This window comes from Bombus vancouverensis, unplaced genomic scaffold, assembly GCF_051014615.1.
Source record: "Bombus vancouverensis nearcticus unplaced genomic scaffold, iyBomVanc1_principal scaffold0040, whole genome shotgun sequence".
Classification (NCBI taxonomy): Eukaryota; Metazoa; Arthropoda; class Insecta; order Hymenoptera; family Apidae; genus Bombus; species Bombus vancouverensis.
Genome location: NW_027468931.1, coordinates 250,652 through 269,601, shown reverse-complemented (window position 1 = coordinate 269,601; position 18,950 = coordinate 250,652). Strand labels below are relative to the sequence as shown.

Below are 18,950 nucleotides of genomic sequence, written 5' to 3'. Positions count from 1 at the left end.
ACTGTTGCCAGATGTTAGAAGAATCTAGGATAGTCGGTTGGCGACAAGCGTGCGTGCAAGACGTTCTTCAGAGTGTAATATAGATGTATAACTGTTGTGTGGGAAATATAGTCAATTATTTGTATTCCCAAATCCTCGAATTTCCTTAACATGGTAGCAGAGCGTGGTTACTAGTTTTGCAAGATATTTAGTGCGTGGTTACGATCTTGCGAGTGAGTTTTCAGTAAAGAAAAAAAAACTTTCAGAAGAACAAAATATACTTCGAGCACGTAGGAACGCTTGAGTAAGAAAAGAAAAGAAAAAAAAGAAGAATCAATTAAAATGGAGAGATCGGAAATCATGATACCTATATTCGATGGCGAGGATTATGGAATGTGGAAGCAAAGAATCACGATGTTTCTCAAATATAAGGAATGCGAGGTTGTTACAACTAGAATGAAGAACGAAAGAGACGATGAAGACTGGGACAAAAAGGATTTGAAGGCGATAAATATAATTTATAGTGCAATATCGAACAGACAATTGGAGTATGTTAGGGAAGGAAAAACGGTGTATGATATAATAAAAAGGTTCGATGAAATGTACTTGAAAGAGTCGACGGCACTGCAGATCGTATGCAGAAGGAGATTGGAAAACATAAGACTGGAGAACTACAGTGATTCAGCATCATTCTTTAACGATTTTGAAAAATTAATCAATGAATTAAAAAGTGCGGGCGCACAAGTAAGTGAGAGGGAAAAGCTGAATTACATGCTGAATACGTTACCCGAAGAATACAGCTACATAGCGGACATAATAGACGCATTGAAAGAAGAGAATCAAACGGTAGCGTATGTGAAAAATAAAATAGAGATAGCAGAGAAGAAAAATAAATCCAATCGAGGAGAAAGGCAAACCAACGCCTTTTCTGCAAAAAAAGAAGGATGCTTCAGATGTGGAAGATTAGGACACTTTGCGAGAGAGTGTCAAAATGGCGTCCAAGCGGGAAGCAGTAACGGCTATTGGCATGGGCCAACACGTGGTCGAAACAGAGGAAAAGAGAACAAAGGCAATACGAGCAGAGGACGTGGAAACTTTCATCGTCAATCAACAACCGGCACGGGCGAGCATGGAAACTCAAGAGCAGGCATATGGATAGCAACGGCGCAAGCAGCAAACAGCAGTGAGACGAATGAAATAAGTAAGAACGAAATAGTGTGGCTATTAGATAGCGGTTGTACCGATCACATAATTAATAATATAAATTATTTCGATAAATCTATCGACCTAAAAGAACCGGTAAATATATATTTAGGCGATAATAGACCGATAAAAGCGACAAAAGTTGGGAATGTTATAAGTTGTTTTGAAGCATTCGGAAAACAAAATAAAATAAATATGAGGAAAGTATTTTACGCGAAAGAAATGTACGCAAATTTGATTAGTTTAGGTAAACTAACAGACAATAAGAATACGGTTATTTCCAAAGGAAATATTGCGAAAGTAATAGATGAGGATAATAAACTTACAGCTGTAGCGTTCAAAGAGAATGGGACATATAGAATAAAAAGTATATTGAAAGGGAAGAAGCACTTAGTAAACAGCGCCGAACGTAGTGGTATGAGTAAAAAGGAAAGATGGCATAGGATGCTAGGACACGTAAATTTTAAATACTTAAAGATTCTGGGTAAAGAGCAGCTAGTGACTGGCATACCGAATGAATTTGAAAAGGAACTTTTGAAATGTAGGGTGTGTATAGAAAGCAAAATGCATAACTTACCTTTCAAAAATAATCGAACTAAGGCTAAGGAAATAATGGAAATTATTCATACGGACGTATGTGGTCCCTTTAAGACTACCGGATTCAATGGAGAAAAATATTTCATTTCATTTATCGATGATTATAGTAAAATAGCTAGGATCTATTGTATAAAATCAAAAGATGAGGTCTTTGATTCTTTCGTACAGTTCGTAAATGAAGCCGAAAATTTAACGGGCAAGAGGTTAAAAATATTAAGATGCGATAATGGTAAAGAATATTTAAATAATCGAATTTATAAATTTGCTAGGGATAAAGGTATAAGAATAAATAATTGCCCAACATACGTACATGAATTAAACGGGACAGCGGAAAGGTATAATAGAACAGTGATGGACATGGCGCGTTGCTTGTTAGCGGAAGCGAAAGTACATAAAAGGTACTGGCCGGAAATAGTTTGTACAGCGGAATAACACCAGCTCAGATAAATGACCCTCTAACTTACCTTTGTCCTCATCGACGTCAGTGATTTTAAAGCTAGTTATAAAGTGCACTTCTCAGCCAGCGTCCACGGCAGTCAATATTATTTAACGGGTCTTAACGCGATGTAAAAAGGGAAAAAGGAGGAAAGAAGGAACAGGGAAGCAAAGAGGAAAAACGAATTTTTCATTTTCTCGAAACTGGATCAAGTTTCAGGCTGCTCGCCAAAGAGTCTGTAGCTAACGAGACAAGATTAGACAAACCACGCTTTAAAATTCCCACAGAACTATAATAATCCTCGAAATCAATACGATTCGTCGATCCATCGCCTGATTAAAAAATGAGATAGGATGAAGCTCACTAGTCGGCCATTGAACTTTCAATAGTGATTCTCTGTAAATGCTTGAAATTGACGCTTGGATTCTTTCCAGATTAACTAGCTTTGCCCCTCCCTCCCTTTATCTATTTTCTTAGATCGACTTAGACTGCCACAACATATTATCTTTCTTCTTTTCTTTTCTTTTCTTTTCTTTTCTTTTCTTTTCTTTTGATCTTTTAAAGCTCTAAATCGCTGGCTATTTTGTATACTATATATTTTGTACACTCAATTACTCTGTAAGTCATAAGTACATATGTTTTACAACGTTATTTGTCATATTTCAGTTAAACCCCAGAAAAGCCAGAAATATATTTGCAGCGTGTTTTAACGCGTCCCTGGCAAAGATCTCAAAAACGAGTTGCGACACAATTTAAAGCGACAAATAGCACCGCGTATCTCGTTGTGGTAACACACGGTTCGCCAGCTTTTTAAAAGCGCTCTCCGTTTGCTTTTTCCTCTCTTCCCTGTCTCTTCGTTTTTTCTTAACGAGCAAAACCATTTTCGCGAGGACGAGAGTACGGAAATGACGTACTGGCAATTTTGTTTTGTGATAATACAAGCAGCTCGGTTTCAGTGAATTAAACTTGGCCCCAAGCTTCTACTTATCCCTACCTTCCTTTCCTTTATTTTCCCTTCTATATCCCGTGTTACTCGTGAAGACGAACAATGGTTCAGATAGATGATAGGCAGATTTTCGAGAACTAAATAAATATACGGTCGCGTATCGGTATCCTTTACCCCTCATTGCGGATCGAGTCGCGAGATTGCAAAAGCGAGATATTTTATTATTCTGGACATGGCCGGTGGGTTTCTCCAAATCCCTATTCATCCTAATTCTAGGAAGTAAACAGCATTGATTACCCTCGATGAACAATTTGGATAATAAGTTGTTGTTTTCTTCGAATTCTTTTGTGCCTTTGTTCGATCCATTCTAAGTCGATCTAAGAAAATAGATAAAGGGAGGGAGGGGCAAAGCTAGTTAATCTGGAAAGAATCCAAGCGTCAATTTCAAGCATTTACAGAGAATCAAGCGGGCTGGTTAAGGTCGTGAGTTGAGCAATTATCCCGCGTTAGGTTCAATCAGGTTAGTCCCACGCGAAATTGATCCAACCATGCGAAAAAGAGTGTATTCTGATTTCTGTCGCAGATACTTCTGGCTAGTGCAGTACCTACACAGTGGTGGCTGAAATAACCGCTTCTCATCGACTTCTCTTACGCTTCTCATCGCTTCTCTTACGACTAACGAAATTTTCGAAGATGTACGGCAGTTTGATATTCTACATGAAAATGATCATGATTGCGGTCTGTGTACCGTCTGCCCTTCTTTCTGTCCTTCCGTTAAAGACTGGTAAGTTGATACTGATTAATTATGCGATCGAAATCCTATATAATGGCTACAAAAAATATTTGCATCATTACTCTCGTTTCCTAATGAATCGCTGTTTTAATCAAGTTTTATATTGCATCAAATTTCTGTAGTTACACGAAAGTACTAAATTATAGAAAACTTGATATACACGGATTTAATTAATTGATAAATTAGTCAATATATAGGCATTATTATTTCACGTGAAATTTTACAACGTCAAAAACCCAACATTCCTGTACGAGCAGTATTAATCACAAATTGTGAGAATGCCTACTGATAAGGAAGAAAGATAATATAGAAAACGCAGACTTGTGGAAAGAGAATCCCTGATATTAGACACGAATACGCGATTTCACGAAATATTTTATGGTATATCTAAGATAGAGAATATATATAGAGTACATATAAATATATATAGAGTAAGAATATATATAGAGTATATATAAGTACCAAAAATACATCCTAAGACGTGTATGCGATTGTCACGGTGGTCGTGAGAACGCAACGAAAGGATGGTTATGCCTCACATACCTTGGTCAGCAAAATGATGGCTAAGCAGTAATAGAAACCCTATGTGACCGGCATCCAGCGATAGCCCCTCCACAGGAGCCGGGTCCTTGATATAAAAAAGTACCTCTCGAGTCGTTGTAAGAACATTCTTTTCTGTGCTGTTTGACCATTCTGTATTGTTACCCTGTCAGTGTTCAATAAATTTTCTAATAACAATCAAAATTTAAGTACGAATTTCTCACCTTGCGTGCGGAACGTGAAATTACCCCGAATCGACGTGACAAAATTGGCGATCCTGCCAGGATCCATTCATCGCATCAAGAGGAAACTTCAACGGGAACTCTACGGATTCTACAGCGAAGGACCACGGTCACCTCCTTGATCAAAAGAAGGATCTGCAAAGAATCTCGGTAAGCTGGCTTTCGTACATTATCGAAACCGTAAGCCTGAAATACGTTCTGAAGATAGTGACTCTTCTTCCGCCGAAAGTGTCATATTTCTCAGCATGAACCCAACTGACAAGAGTACCGCTAAACAAAACGAACTAATCGCTACCCTGATCGGACAATTTGAAAGCCTAACTCACGAGTTTAGAAGCTTTAGAAACAGCACCGATCAAAACATTAAAAACATAAAAGAATTTGCGGAAACTAGCGATAGAAATCGCTCTAAAGAAATACGCGATCTTGCAAAAACCATGGAAATAAAATACGACACCGAGACTGACCAGTCGCAAATAAACGCCCATTTAGAAACCGCTGCTGATAACGTAACGGATGACGAAACTGACGGACCGAACACGTCACAAAGACCACGAGCCGCATCTAGCCGCGCCGCGATTAAACCAATAAACAACTACAACGAAGATCGAGGGCTCGAGGCAGATAAGGCCATACGAACTGTCGAGACACTACGTGGTCAAGATGACGTAGGCGTTGAAGATTTCATCTTATCGGTCCGCAAAGCAAGAGCTAGGTGCAAGGCAAGTGACAGAGAGCTATTATTAGATCTCATACTGATCGAAAAGGTTACCGACAACGCGAAACGAAACATACGATATCTAAAAATCAACTCGTTCGAAGACTTATATTCATGCTTAAGACAACACGTATTAACACCAACAACTATTAGCAACTGTAGGGACAAATTAAAGAATTTAAAACAAGGGGCAACAGAAAGTGTACAATCTTTTAACTCCAGATTCCGACAACAGCTAAACGAATTAAATTATGCAGTCCAAAACGAAAACCGCACACCAACAGAACGACGCGTAGCTATAGATATTGAAGAACGCGAAGCACTTAAAACATATTTGCTCAACTTACGATACGAGATAGGACAGATGGTGGTATCTAGCGATCCAAAGAACCTGAACCTTGCCCAACAACTAGCAGCTGATAGAGAACAATGGTTACGAGAAGCAAATCGTGTTGCCAACCGCCCAAAGAATCAATCTCACAACATTACATTAGTATCCAAGCGAACTACTACCGATTCACAGCCACAAACTTCTGCTCAGCTACCTAGCCGATCATTAGACGACCGCATGAAACCGAAGTGTCCAAAGTGTTTACGAATTGGACACACAGCCGAAAAATGCTACTCTCGAAATTTTCCATTCGCCAGCCAAGGAAAGATTCCACCTCGAGTAAACCAAACAACGGAGAACCCAGAGGAAGCTTACCTCGAGTTAACTGCACCACCACCGGAAGATTACTATCAATCGTACTGCAACGAAGAGACGGAGGAAGAGCCAGATTCCTCATCGATACCGGAGCAGGAATCAACCTTATAAAAGAAAAAGCCTCACTAAACGTCCAAACTTCTAACCCAAAAACCTTCCTAATGGGAAGTGACAAACATACCACTAACAAAATTTGCAATTTAACCATGCTCAAGAAAAATCATCAATTCTACGTAGTCCCTAACAACTTTCCCCTAATCGAAGATGGAATAATCGGACTCCCATTCCTTACAAAGTATCAATACAGCGTCACTAACAATAAACTAACCTTAGACGAAATTATATTACCATTCCAGGAAACCGATAGCAAGATAAGACCAGGCGAAACTCTAATCTCAGCCCAATACATCGAAGGAAAGCCCACAACAGTATGTTTCATCAACACTGGTAAGCAAATCTGTCACATTACAAACGAAATAGAGAAACCCGATAAACTAAGCCAAATTAATAAATTCGCACAAATAATACGTACCAAACATATTGATCCAGAACTTCGAGAACCCCTTGAGAAAATCCTCATCAATTACTTAGACGTTTTTAATATGGAAACAGACTCATTACCATGTACCAACTTGACAGAACATACAATCACACTCAAGACAGACAAACCTATATACATCAAATCTTATAGACCGCCCGAATGTCATAAAAAGGAAATCGAGACTCAAATCAACGACATGTTAGACAAACAAATCATAGAACCATCGGACAGTCCATATAACGCACCAATTTGGGTAGTTCCAAAAAAATTAGATGCATCAGGCAAACAAAAATGGAGAATCGTTATAGATTTTAGAAAATTAAACGAGCAAACAGACCAAGACGCGTATCCTTTACCAAATTCGGACGAAATACTCGAGCACTTAGGCAAAGCTAAATTTTTCTCGGCCCTAGACCTCTCGTCAGGATTTCACCAGATACCTATGGAGCAAAATTCCAAAAAATATACTGCATTCTCAACCCCACAAGGTCACTTCCACTATAATCGCATGCCCTTCGGCCTTAAAAACGCACCGGCGACGTTTCAACGTATGATGGATACCGCGCTACGAGGGTTAATAGGAAATAACTGTTTCGTCTACCTGGATGACATTATAATATTCGGGAGCACCATCCAAGAACATAACCGAAATCTAGCCATTATATTAGACAGACTACAAAATTTAGGATTAAAAATACAACCGGACAAATGCGAATTTTTGAAACCGGAATTAGAATACTTAGGACACGTAGTAACAAAGGAAGGAGTAAAACCTAATCCCAAAAAGATTCAAGCCGTGAAAGACTTTAAAACACCAAAGACCGCGACCCACATAAAGTCATTCTTAGGACTCGTTGGATACTATAGAAAATTTATACGTAATTTTTCTAAAATCGCAAAACCATTGACAGATCTCACAAAAAAGGACACTCCATTCTACTGGACCGATAGACAACAACTTGCATTTGACACACTAAAACAAAAACTCTGCGAAGCCCCTGTACTACAATATCCAGACTTTGACAAAACATTCACATTAACAACAGACGCAAGTAACGAAGGGTTAGGAGCAATACTCTCCCAAGACGGACATCCATGCTGTTATATATCCCGAACTTTGAACCCTCCTGAAAAGAATTATTCCACAACCGAGAAAGAGTTATTAGCAATAGTATGGTCAATCAAAAGACTAAGACAATACCTACTTGGTAGAAAATTTAAAATTCAAAGCGATCATCAAGCCTTGAAATGGTTAAAGAATGTTAAAGACCCCTCATCGAGACTCATGCGATGGCGTTTGAGACTCGAGGAGTACGATTATGAAATCGAATACAAAAAAGGAAAAGAAAATACAGCTGCAGATGCTCTATCCCGATTGTATCCTATCACTAATGAAGAAATCCAACCCAATGTAGAAAACCCGGACTATTATGACGAGTATATAGACTGGAAAATCAATATCACCCCAGCTCCGATAACCCAAAAACCTAACAGACCACACTTTAAACAAATTACAAAGACCGAACTGGGAGACTTTAACGAACAGCATTGGTTGCGTCAATTAACCAAACACTTTATTAAACACCGAACCGGACGCTTACAAATAGGAATAAACGACAATAGCTTCAGCACGTTAGAAAAGGTAAATATTCAACTCATGCTAAGGTTTCTAACAACTAGATTCCCTCAAATTAAATTAATATTTGGACAAGATCCGCCAGTAGACTACGATAACGAACAAAAACAAACGATACTACGCGAAAATCATAACGAATTAGTAGGACACTTAGGTATACACCGCACCGAGAAACGAATACAAGAGCACCATCACTGGACAAACCTAGAACAAGACGTTACAGAATTCATACAAAACTGCGAAACCTGCCAACGAGAAAAGCTAAATCGTATCAGGGCCAAGGAACAACCTATGATAACTGACACACCGCTTAATCCTAATGACAAAATCGCAATGGACATATTCGGACCTCTCACCAAAACCAAACGGGGCAATCAGTTTATCCTGTCTATCCAAGATCAATTAACCAAATATCTCATCCTCATACCCTTAAAAGACCAAACAGCCAACTCAATCATTAACGAACTTTTGGATCACTATGTGTACATATTTTCCGCACCAAAAAGTATTCTGACGGACATGGGACGAAATTTCGTATGTAAATTCATGGACACATTTGAAAGGGCTTTCAAAATCCGACACATAAAAACCACTTCTTTCCATCCACAATCTAACGGATCCCTTGAACGAACGCATGCCGTAGTAAAGGACCTTATTCGAACTTGTACGACCGACCGACAGAACGACTGGGATGAAAACTTAAAATTAATATGCATGGGATATAATACTTCAGTACACGAGACGACCGGACATACCCCATTCGAACTAACATTTGGACGACAAGCTAACATGCCATCCTCAATATCAACCACTCCTAGCCTAACCAGAGAACAATTGTTTAACCTCTGGAAAAATCGACACAACGCCTATATAGCTAAAGCAAGACGAGTTACCGAATCTAACAAAAAGCGATACCAGAGGGATCAAATGCGAAAAATTATTAAAACACAGACGATATTCCGAGTAAAAGATAAAGTATGGGTACATAACGATCACAAAACTAACAAGCTAGACCACGAATGGCTAGGACCTGCAGAAATCCTCTCATCCAATTCACCCACCTATCTTATCGAATATTCCAACGGTCACACGCAAAGAATCCACGGTAACAGGCTAAAACCCTACCTTTCAGGAAGAAGACCATAATATGGATCATCATAACACTCGAGTACATTAGAAGCGATCTAGAAGTAAAACCATTGAATTACGCCAACATATTCCTGGAACACATTGACAATTGCTATCTGTACAACGAACAAATAGATATCACCCTTATAGTAGGCCTTAACGATCCAATTGACCAAGTTAATAGATTACAACGCGTAATAGATTTAATAGACCGTCAATGTAAACCACGTTGCGCTTACACACCAGAAATAAGCAGCCTAAAATTTAAGTACAGAAATCTTCAAAACCTGACTCGGCAACTCAAATTATTATTGCGTTATAAAAGCAAACGCGGATTGCTCAATGTCATAGGCTCAGTATCCAAAACTTTATTCGGAACTCTCGACGAAAACAATTTAGAACTCATTAACAAGAACATCGATACATTATTTGATTCCAACAATAAAATAAAAACAATTCTTAGTAACCAAACCGCACTCATCAAACGCGTGCTAGACAATACCAAAACAAATCAACTTGAAAACTTAGCCAACGATATACACAAGATTGAAAACCACAATGAAAAAAACGAAATATTAGTCTCCCTATTAATTCAAACCGAATCTACCATATCAGAACTCCATATAAACATCGACGAAATTTTTAACATTGTTATGTTAGGGAAACAAGGAATCATAAACCCACAAGTTATAGAACCCGAACAATTCTTAAAAACACTTGACCAAATAACGAGACAAAACTTTATGACTAACCATATCGAACCTTCAGTTCAAAACTTTCAACTAATTCTAGATCTAAGCAAACTAAAGGTATGGATAAGAGATAACAAACTTATATATACAATAACTGTGCCGCTTTTGGAAAACAATGAATGGAAAATAACTAAAATTTACCCGATACCTTCCAAACAAAACTCTGTATTCATTGCGCCTGTAATAGAAACTGATTTGATACTAACCGACTCAGAACAATACACCTTTGTCGATAGTCACTACTTAAACAAATATTGTAAACGAACGGCAATCATCCACATTTGTAAAAGAACTCAACCGAGTCACAATAGAATCAATTCACCTGAATGCAGATCAGAATTAATTACTAATCGACAGACGGTCAAAACTTGCCCGACTGCTGTCTTCAAGCTGGAAGAATTGACGTTCGTACCTTTGCAGACGGAAAACCATTATATTATTATTCCTGCGAAAAATGTACAAATCGACGTGTTATGTAAGACACATAAAATCCTAGAAATTAGACAACCAAGCTTAATTAGCAGTAAAACCGGGTGCATAATCACATACGATCATAATATTATGAAAATAGGAGGATCACATAAAAATATCTCTTACGAAACCAAATTTAAGAATAGCATATACAGCTTCGAAGAAACAGATGTTCCAATATTAGAGAAAATATTAGAAACAGCTCCAAAAGTAACTCACAATTTTAACCAATATAAAGCCAACCTCGACACATTACAAACACAAATCAGTACCCTGCAATTTGAGCGACGCATAAATTCATTGAAGGAATATGCTATATCCACACTACAAATATTAGGAATCATAGCCCTAGGACTAGGAACAATATATGTAATGTACAAATGTAAACTTTTCGAATGTCTACGCCGATCATTTCCTAAAAATGTACGTATCAAAATACTCTGCCCTACCGCTCGCGTAAACAGGATCGATCAAACATCAACAGTACCAAGGACGGTCACCTTCCAAAATATCACCGAAGACGAAGATGAGGGGATCATTCAACTTAGAAGCCCCACCAGAGCCTTACGCTTTAGCGGAGCAAAGCGAAGCTAAAGAGGGGGGAATGTCACAGTGGTCGTGAGAACGCAACGAAAGGATGGTTATGCCTCACATACCTTGGTCAGCAAAATGATGGCTAAGCAGTAATAGAAACCCTATGTGACCGGCATCCAGCGATAGCCCCTCCACAGGAGCCGGGTCCTTGATATAAAAAAGTACCTCTCGAGTCGTTGTAAGAACATTCTTTTCTGTGCTGTTTGACCATTCTGTATTGTTACTCTGTCAGTGTTCAATAAATTTTCTAATAACAATCAAAATTTGAGTACGAATTTCTCACCTTGCGTGCGGAACGTGAAATTACCCCGAATCGACGTGACACGATCTACGCTGTATGGGACGTGTTATAAATGGTTTCCGCCACTCAACCGCATTTGAATTTGTGAACACGATCGAACAATTGACACGAATTATTAATTCCCGTCTCTACTCTAGTAACGATCTGCTTTGGAACGAGGTCGAATCGTTCTGATTCCGCGCATGATTAACAAATAATTACAGAGGACATCAATTACTTGGATGGTCTTCCTGAAACTTGATCCAGTTTCGAGAAAATGAAAAATTCGTTTCTTCTCTTTGCTTCCCTGTTCCTTCTTTCCTCCTTTTTCCCTTTTTACATCGCTTTGTTTTACATCGCAATTTACATTTATTTGTAAAGTTTGAATCTCCTCGATATTGAAGATGTTGAAGCTGCAAGTATGTATTTCATTTTAATCCATTCGAGACCGAGATTTAATTGTAAGACGATACCTAGGTGTCGGTACGATCTGAATGTTTAGTTGGAATGATTCTGTGTTTTACTCTCTCCAGGGTATCCTTTTCATACTTTGATTTTAAATCGATGACAATCTTAAATAGTATGCCTCATATTTTTAAAATATAAAATTATATACTATGTTATTCTATAATGTATTATGTACAGTTATATATATATATATATATATATATATATATAATAATTCTATATTGAAAAAAATATGAAACTAACATGATATATACATTACTACATAAGTTATATATAAAATATGTATATTATACCCTTGCCTACTGACTGATATGAATTTCTTTCGGTCTCGAATGCGTTAAAAGAGAGCGCAAAGAAGTCGAAATTACTTATTGTAATTAGTAAAACGACCTGAGAGGCAGACAGATACAAGAAAGAAGGAATATTATATTAGCGGCATTATCATGTTTTTGCTCTCTTTAAGTCTTTCATCGAGACAGACAATCTACAGGTATTAATCGACCAATTTCTCCAAGCTGATAACTTCGAATTGATGTTTATATATAAGAAGTGTTATGTGTTAATCTGTCTAAATGTTTAAAAGGTGTTATAAATTAAATGTTGTTAAACGATACGTAATTGCCTTTTGATCGTAAATTTTACTATCAAGGGGTCTTTTATGTATGCGTAATCATTGTGAATTATAACAATTTATGTGATCGATATTAAAGCTGTTTAAAAGCATGTATTTTTTTCTATATTATTATTCTCCTATATTATTATCCTATATTATTATAGCATTCCTATATTATTATAATATCCAATTACATGTTGATACACAAGATATACAGATTATTATTTATAACGTTTTGGTTTTCTTAATTGAGTCATTCGTTTAGTACAAATGATAAGAAATTAGTAATAATTCACAAAAAAGGGATATTGTAGTAGAAATATTATAAAAAAACATTTTCTGTTTTAGTGTAGAGTTACTCCTTCTTACAGACAGTGTCGTACAAATCTGTACGTCTCTGAGAAAATGTAGGTATCTGAGCCCTTACTTCCTCAACAACTTTTAGATCTGATAGAAAAAAGAAACATACGAAGTAATAAGTAATGCTTACTAATAAATTCAACAAATACAGAGGAAGATGGCTAAATCGATAAATTAACGAGACTAAAAATTAATTACATCATGGATCTCTCGCTTTTAATTTTAAGCTGTAAATTACCGATATCGGTGACTGCCATATTCTCTTGAGTTTCCAAATCGTAAAGAATCTTTCCCCAGGGATTGGTCAACTGTGTATGTCCCCATGCGACGTAACTTGCTTAAGGAACACGAGCCGGTGATATGCAGGTAACGTATAATTGATTATCATTCGCTCTGAAACGCTGAAGTAATGACCAGTGCAGTGGTCCAGTGGTCATATTGAATGCCGCTGGATATATCAGCATTTGGCAACCTAACCCAGAGAAGCAGGAAATATGAAGCCACCGAATACCAATTAACTTCGTAGTTGCACGGTTCACATTCCATCATTTCTGAATATGCGAGGACAGTCCTCTTATTGTGCTTTTAATTCTTTTATTTGTTTCATTTTCAGCAAATATACTGGTTTTTTAAATTAAGCTTCTTTTTATACAGAGTTGCAGATTATATTAATTTTATATAGAATATATTTAAGAAAGATATTTAATTTTTTGCTAGTTAAGTATTGATCGATTAAGTTACTGTACCTTTGTTCCGATAAATGCGTGCCATTTCCTCGAATCTAATATCATAGCAAATGCCAATACCTATTTTGCAGCCCTTCACATCGTTAGGGAGTTACCAGGACTGAGTGAATCACTCTCTCGAAAAGTAATCTTATTAGGAATGTCGATGTCGAATAGATGTACCTAATAACATAAAAATGTGGTCGCTAATTCTATTGCTGCAACTTTTGTAATTTAATATCAAAGTTACCAACTCCTAAACTTTAATTATTTTTTATTTAATAACTGACAGCGTTTTTATCACTTTCTTTTATTAAAAAATCTTATCATTTAATAATGTTTAAAAAGGAGAAAAAATAAGTATAATAATATTTTAAGTATGTGAAAAATTTATACAACAACAAACACATTACAACAAAAATGGGCGTTTCCCGTATCATAACGTATTTTATAAACCGTAAATTATAGAATTGGTTATAGTATACGTATGTACATATGTATATTCCTAAATTATTCCTAGATAGAGTCACTTTCTTCACCCCAATATTTTCAAATTCAAAGCCATAAAGGAATATATTACTTACCTTTCGGTGCTTTGCTATCAAAGTTCCATCGGGACCCCAAATAGTACAGGTATTGTACAATTTATCGCCCTCTATTTCAGGCATCGTACCACCAACTACATAGATGTTGTTTTCTTTAGCTGCGTTAGATGAAGCAACGCTCGTTTCACCATCAGGAATACTCTCGGCGTATTTTGGAAAGTACTCTGCATTGCAATATTTCAATTAATGAAAAATAACTGTCTTTTGTTCCAACCATAAATTAAATTGAAATGTTTGTCAGTTTTTTATTTTTTAAATTATTAAAATAACTAAGCTTTATATTTCGACTTAATTAAATATGCAATTACTTAGCTAATAGTATATATAATAAATTGTTTCTACAGGTTCAAAATGAAAAATGAATATTTAGAAATATTTAATTACGACAATGCTATTTGTGTTAGCATCAGTGGCTTGTTACTCAACGACTTTGCTAGTACTTTTTGAAACATAAAGTTAGTTTTCAATTAACACTTATACTAGAGGCGGAATTATAAATGCAAAATAATTGATAATACTAATTTATAACTACCTAATTATTAGTATCTTAAAAAATATATTTATACAAAAATCACGATAATCATGGAAATGGGGAAATCCTATATTCTCGAATCAATTCACAATTTATTTTGTATATTAATTAGATTCCGCGCTCATCAGTACGTACTCACTGGCGACATCGAGAAAATGTATCGGCAATTCCTCGTACGACCAGAGGATCGGAAATATCAAAGGATATTATGGCGCAGCGCGAGTGGAGAAACAGAAACATATGAGCTTAACACCGTAATACTCTTATCATAGAAATAGAAGCAGTCCTCAATTCCCGCCCGCTAACTCCTATCTCCACCGATCCAAATGATCTCCTAGCCCTCACTCCCGGACATTTCCTCATTAGCGATTCATTAATGTGCTTACGTGATCGAGATTTCAGAGACATTCCATCGAACCGACTCTCCAAATGGCAGCATATCCAACAGCTTAAACAACATTTTTGGAACCGCTGGCATAAGGAGTATTTGAACGAGCTAACCAACCGCAATAAATGGAGCAAGGGTGGACACAGCATCCAAAAGGGCACAATCGTCATCCTCAGAGAGGACAACGTTCCCTCCATGCATTGGCCTCTGGGCCGAGTTATCAAGGTTCATCCAGGCGCCGATGGTGTCATCCGGACAGCTACAGTTCAGACGGCAAAGAGCATTTTGGATCGGGGCGTCAAAAGGCTTGTCCCACTGCCAATTCAACCCGATCTCGAGAAACCCGAACAACTAGCCACCGAGACGAAATAAGATGGGAACTTCAAACACACCTCGCTAGTTTGATCGGTACCCTCTCAACGGGGGGAGAATGTTACGCCATGCGGCTTACCATAGGTCATATTCTTAACTATCGATCGCGGCACTATAATGTCGTAGACGGATCGTCGCGTCTGCCCGGCAAACAAACATTGTAGTGGCAAGCGCATGGTTCATTAAGCAGGGCGACTTCCAGAAACGTCGACTCGTGGCCCGTATTTTACCTCGCGTAAAAGAATGTGGCGTGATCCGAACGTAGTGGGGGTCGCCTTCCAGAAAAAACGAAAAAAATCGAAAGGCGTTCAGAACTTTTCGAGAAGTCGAACCGTCAACACATGTGGTATGTCGCGCATTACTTATCAACCAAAACGCAGTTACATTTTTTTGTTCCTTTTATATCTTTCTAGTTAATAAGTTGTTGAAATAAACATTAATTTATTTGTGTTAATTCTGTGGAATTTCATTGAACTACCCTTATTATCATAATCGAAATAAGGGGATCGATCAGTTCGTGGCGTCGATTATTTAATCATAACGGGAACTTACAACTCTCGTTGACGTGCTATCCCGCGATCGCGTCTCTCCGCGAACGGTCGAAACAAAATGATTCACTAAAAACTGTCCTGAATTCCTAAGAATTTATTTACCGCAAAACTGACAAAGTGTTTATTTAAAAAATGAGGTTGAAGGTAGTCCTTTTCTTTCATTTCATTCATTTTCATTTTCTTTCTTAAGTATGGCTAACACAATATCTAATCAATTAAAATTTTATATTTTCACGTGAGTTTCTTTAGATAATTATTATCAACATGATGACTAACTCTTACGGATTAATACGTGTCTGTAGGACAATCCGGTGGACTTGATCGGCTTTTTACTTCGAAAGTTGAGTAATCGGTGTCGCTTTCTTACGCATCTTTGAACTGTATAAATGTTTTAAAATTGTTTGATCCAGAATGTACCACACCGGACAATCAAGAAGGCAGGTGCCTTGACTACAGAAAATGTAAACCTCTGCAAGAAATATGGCAGATACAGTACCGTACAGCCACCGATTTTTATAGACGATCAGTGTGCAGATATCAGGGCAATGTTACGATCGTTTGCTGTCCGGACGATCCAAACAAAGAGAAGAGAGAAATTTTAACAAAAACTGTGTATAAGTATAAGGCTTGGCGACCACCATACTGTGGTTTTAGCAACGTCTCTCATACCAGGGTGGTCGATGGTAAACCAGCTGAACTTGGTACGTTTTATGTCTTTCTTTCCGATTAATAATAAGCCATTTACTGCAAAGAATGAACTTTAAAGGCATTAAACAGCACATCAATGTACATTTCAATTAGACTAAATAATAATGATTTTATCGGTAGTAACTTTACTTATTAACTTGAATTATTTCTTTCTTTTACTTCATGTTAGGAAGAGTATCTTTTTGCTTGAAATAAAAAATTGATATAGGAGTAATAATATGGATAGAGATCAAAAACTGTTAGGGCAGAAATTACACGTTTGAACTTTATAGTTCAGTATAGTTCAAATAGAAATTATATAGAATTATTTAATAATTTGTATTCCACTGGAATAAAAATTTAATTTCTGTCTTTATCAAATCTCTATTTCAGAGTATTTGTACGTATGTACTTATCGTCTGCTGTATGATCGAATATCGAATAGGTAATAATCGTTGTTACTCGTTATGTGAGAAAAAATTATGTATATTCACAACTATGACTATTGCATTTTAGGCGCTTGGCCATGGATCGCTGCATTAGGTTTTCGTAATCCCCGAAACCCAGACAAACCACTATGGAAGTGCGGAGGTTCCCTGATAACGGCTAGGCATGTTTTGACCGCAGCACATTGTGCACATATGGATGGAATAGAAAACATACACAATCATAATATTGCCATTCTTAGATTGGTGGAGGAGGTGCCATTTTCGAGTAAGTCCTCAAATATATATATATATATATATATATATATATATGCTATTGAGTATTACTGAAGTATCATATTCTGAAATTTCTTACTGTACACATATATTGTGTCATAAAGCGTGTACAATTCTTTCTCATACTTTTGGTCATTCGTTTCCTGCATTTTCATTTATTCTTTTATTTTTCAGGGTACGTATATCCCATTTGTACGAAAGAGCCCCTACGAAAGAGCAACTTCGTCGGCTATAACCCCCTTGTTGCTGGATGGGGAGCATTAAGATATAGTAAGTGATATCAATTTTATAATACAATTAAACAGTTCCAGTCTTAAATATCTTTCTTATTTTCTTCGTAGGACGACCACGACGTAATGCATTAATGGAAGTACAAATGCCAGTGATTAAGAACACCGAATGCAAAATAGCTTATTCCAAATTTCCTAATGCACCTGATATCACTGATGGTATAATATGCGCCGAACATGCTCAGGGTGGACAGGATTCTTGTACGGTAATTAAGTTACAGAGTTACTACAAACTATACGGTATCTGAAGACACGTCAATTCGAATTAACATCAAATCGACGTCTTAAACATTAGAAATAATAGATAAACACAATTTAATAGTTTTGCCCACTTCTCACACCTCATTATGGTATTTAATCTAATTTCCTTCTAATCTTAGTTTTGCTCAAAATACATATAACATGTACATTATAAATTGGAGTATTTCAATACACAAATCAATAGAAGATTATTACTGTATATAAGTATAATTTCAATACAATTCGATCCATATATTTCAGTATCTTTGATTAAAAATATAACGATCCTTTCAGGCTGACCGCGGCGGACCACTGCTGATACAACATGAATTAACCTCGTATTTAATAGGTATTGTGCCTTATGCTTATAAGTGCGGCACAGCTGGGTATCCCAGCGTTTACACTAGGGTCACATCGTACCTTGACTTCATTCTCCAAGCAATGCAATAATATGATGTTACTGTTCCATAAATATCATTGTGTAAAAAAGGTATAGTTGGATTTTCTTATTGTGGAGATAAGAAACAGCTCAAATTTACATTGTTTTGTACGTTACAAATTATAGGCTTAAAATGTACGAAATGTAACTTTGAAACGACACTAATTTTTTACGCACGATAAACCTCCACGACTTAGGTATGTAAAGATGATAAACGTATATTAATTCTATTAATTTGGTAATAATAAACCAACTTTCTGAGAAGTTCTGTAAATTTCGTTTCTGTTGTATCAAGAGAATAATGGAATATTCCACTTAGATCGTATACTTCTTGTATGTACATACAAAATTTTCCGGCTAATCTAAAACACTTCATAAGATAGAGAGCTTCTGGAA

General features: G+C 36.8%; 2 protein-coding genes across 5 annotated transcripts in view; one reads left to right on the top strand and one right to left on the bottom strand.

Annotated features, from left to right (window-relative positions):
* LOC117164953 (uncharacterized) overlaps positions 1 to 18,950 on the bottom strand; it is a 92,975-nt gene that overhangs the window by 46,511 nt on the left and 27,514 nt on the right. For 2 of the 4 annotated variants that reach the window (XR_013061255.1, XR_013061254.1), the window contains exons 2-4: positions 14,313 to 14,497; positions 13,750 to 13,911; positions 13,242 to 13,475 (exon numbers count right to left, since the gene is read on the bottom strand). The exons of the other annotated variants lie outside the window; for them this stretch is intronic. The gene's annotated coding sequence lies outside the window, so the exon portion shown is untranslated. The remainder of the gene's footprint in view (positions 1 to 13,241; positions 13,476 to 13,749; positions 13,912 to 14,312; positions 14,498 to 18,950) is intronic. 4 annotated transcript variants of the gene reach the window in all.
* Positions 17,677 to 18,738, top strand: LOC143304560 (venom serine protease Bi-VSP-like). Its single transcript, XM_076627022.1, has 3 exons — positions 17,677 to 17,855; positions 17,927 to 18,081; positions 18,410 to 18,738. Exons 2-3 carry the CDS (start codon positions 17,950 to 17,952, stop codon positions 18,563 to 18,565), a joined length of 288 nt encoding a protein of 95 aa, XP_076483137.1. The 5' UTR covers positions 17,677 to 17,855; positions 17,927 to 17,949; the 3' UTR covers positions 18,566 to 18,738.

Bases quoted from the DNA above. Each gene is read 5' to 3' on its own strand.
- LOC143304560 (XM_076627022.1), top strand. From the start codon at position 17,950: ATGGAAGTACAAATGCCAGTGATTAAGAACACCGAATGCAAAATAGCT. The intron at 18,082-18,409 runs GTAATTAAGTTA...CGATCCTTTCAG, and splicing joins GTGGACAGGATTCTTGTACG to GCTGACCGCGGCGGACCACT.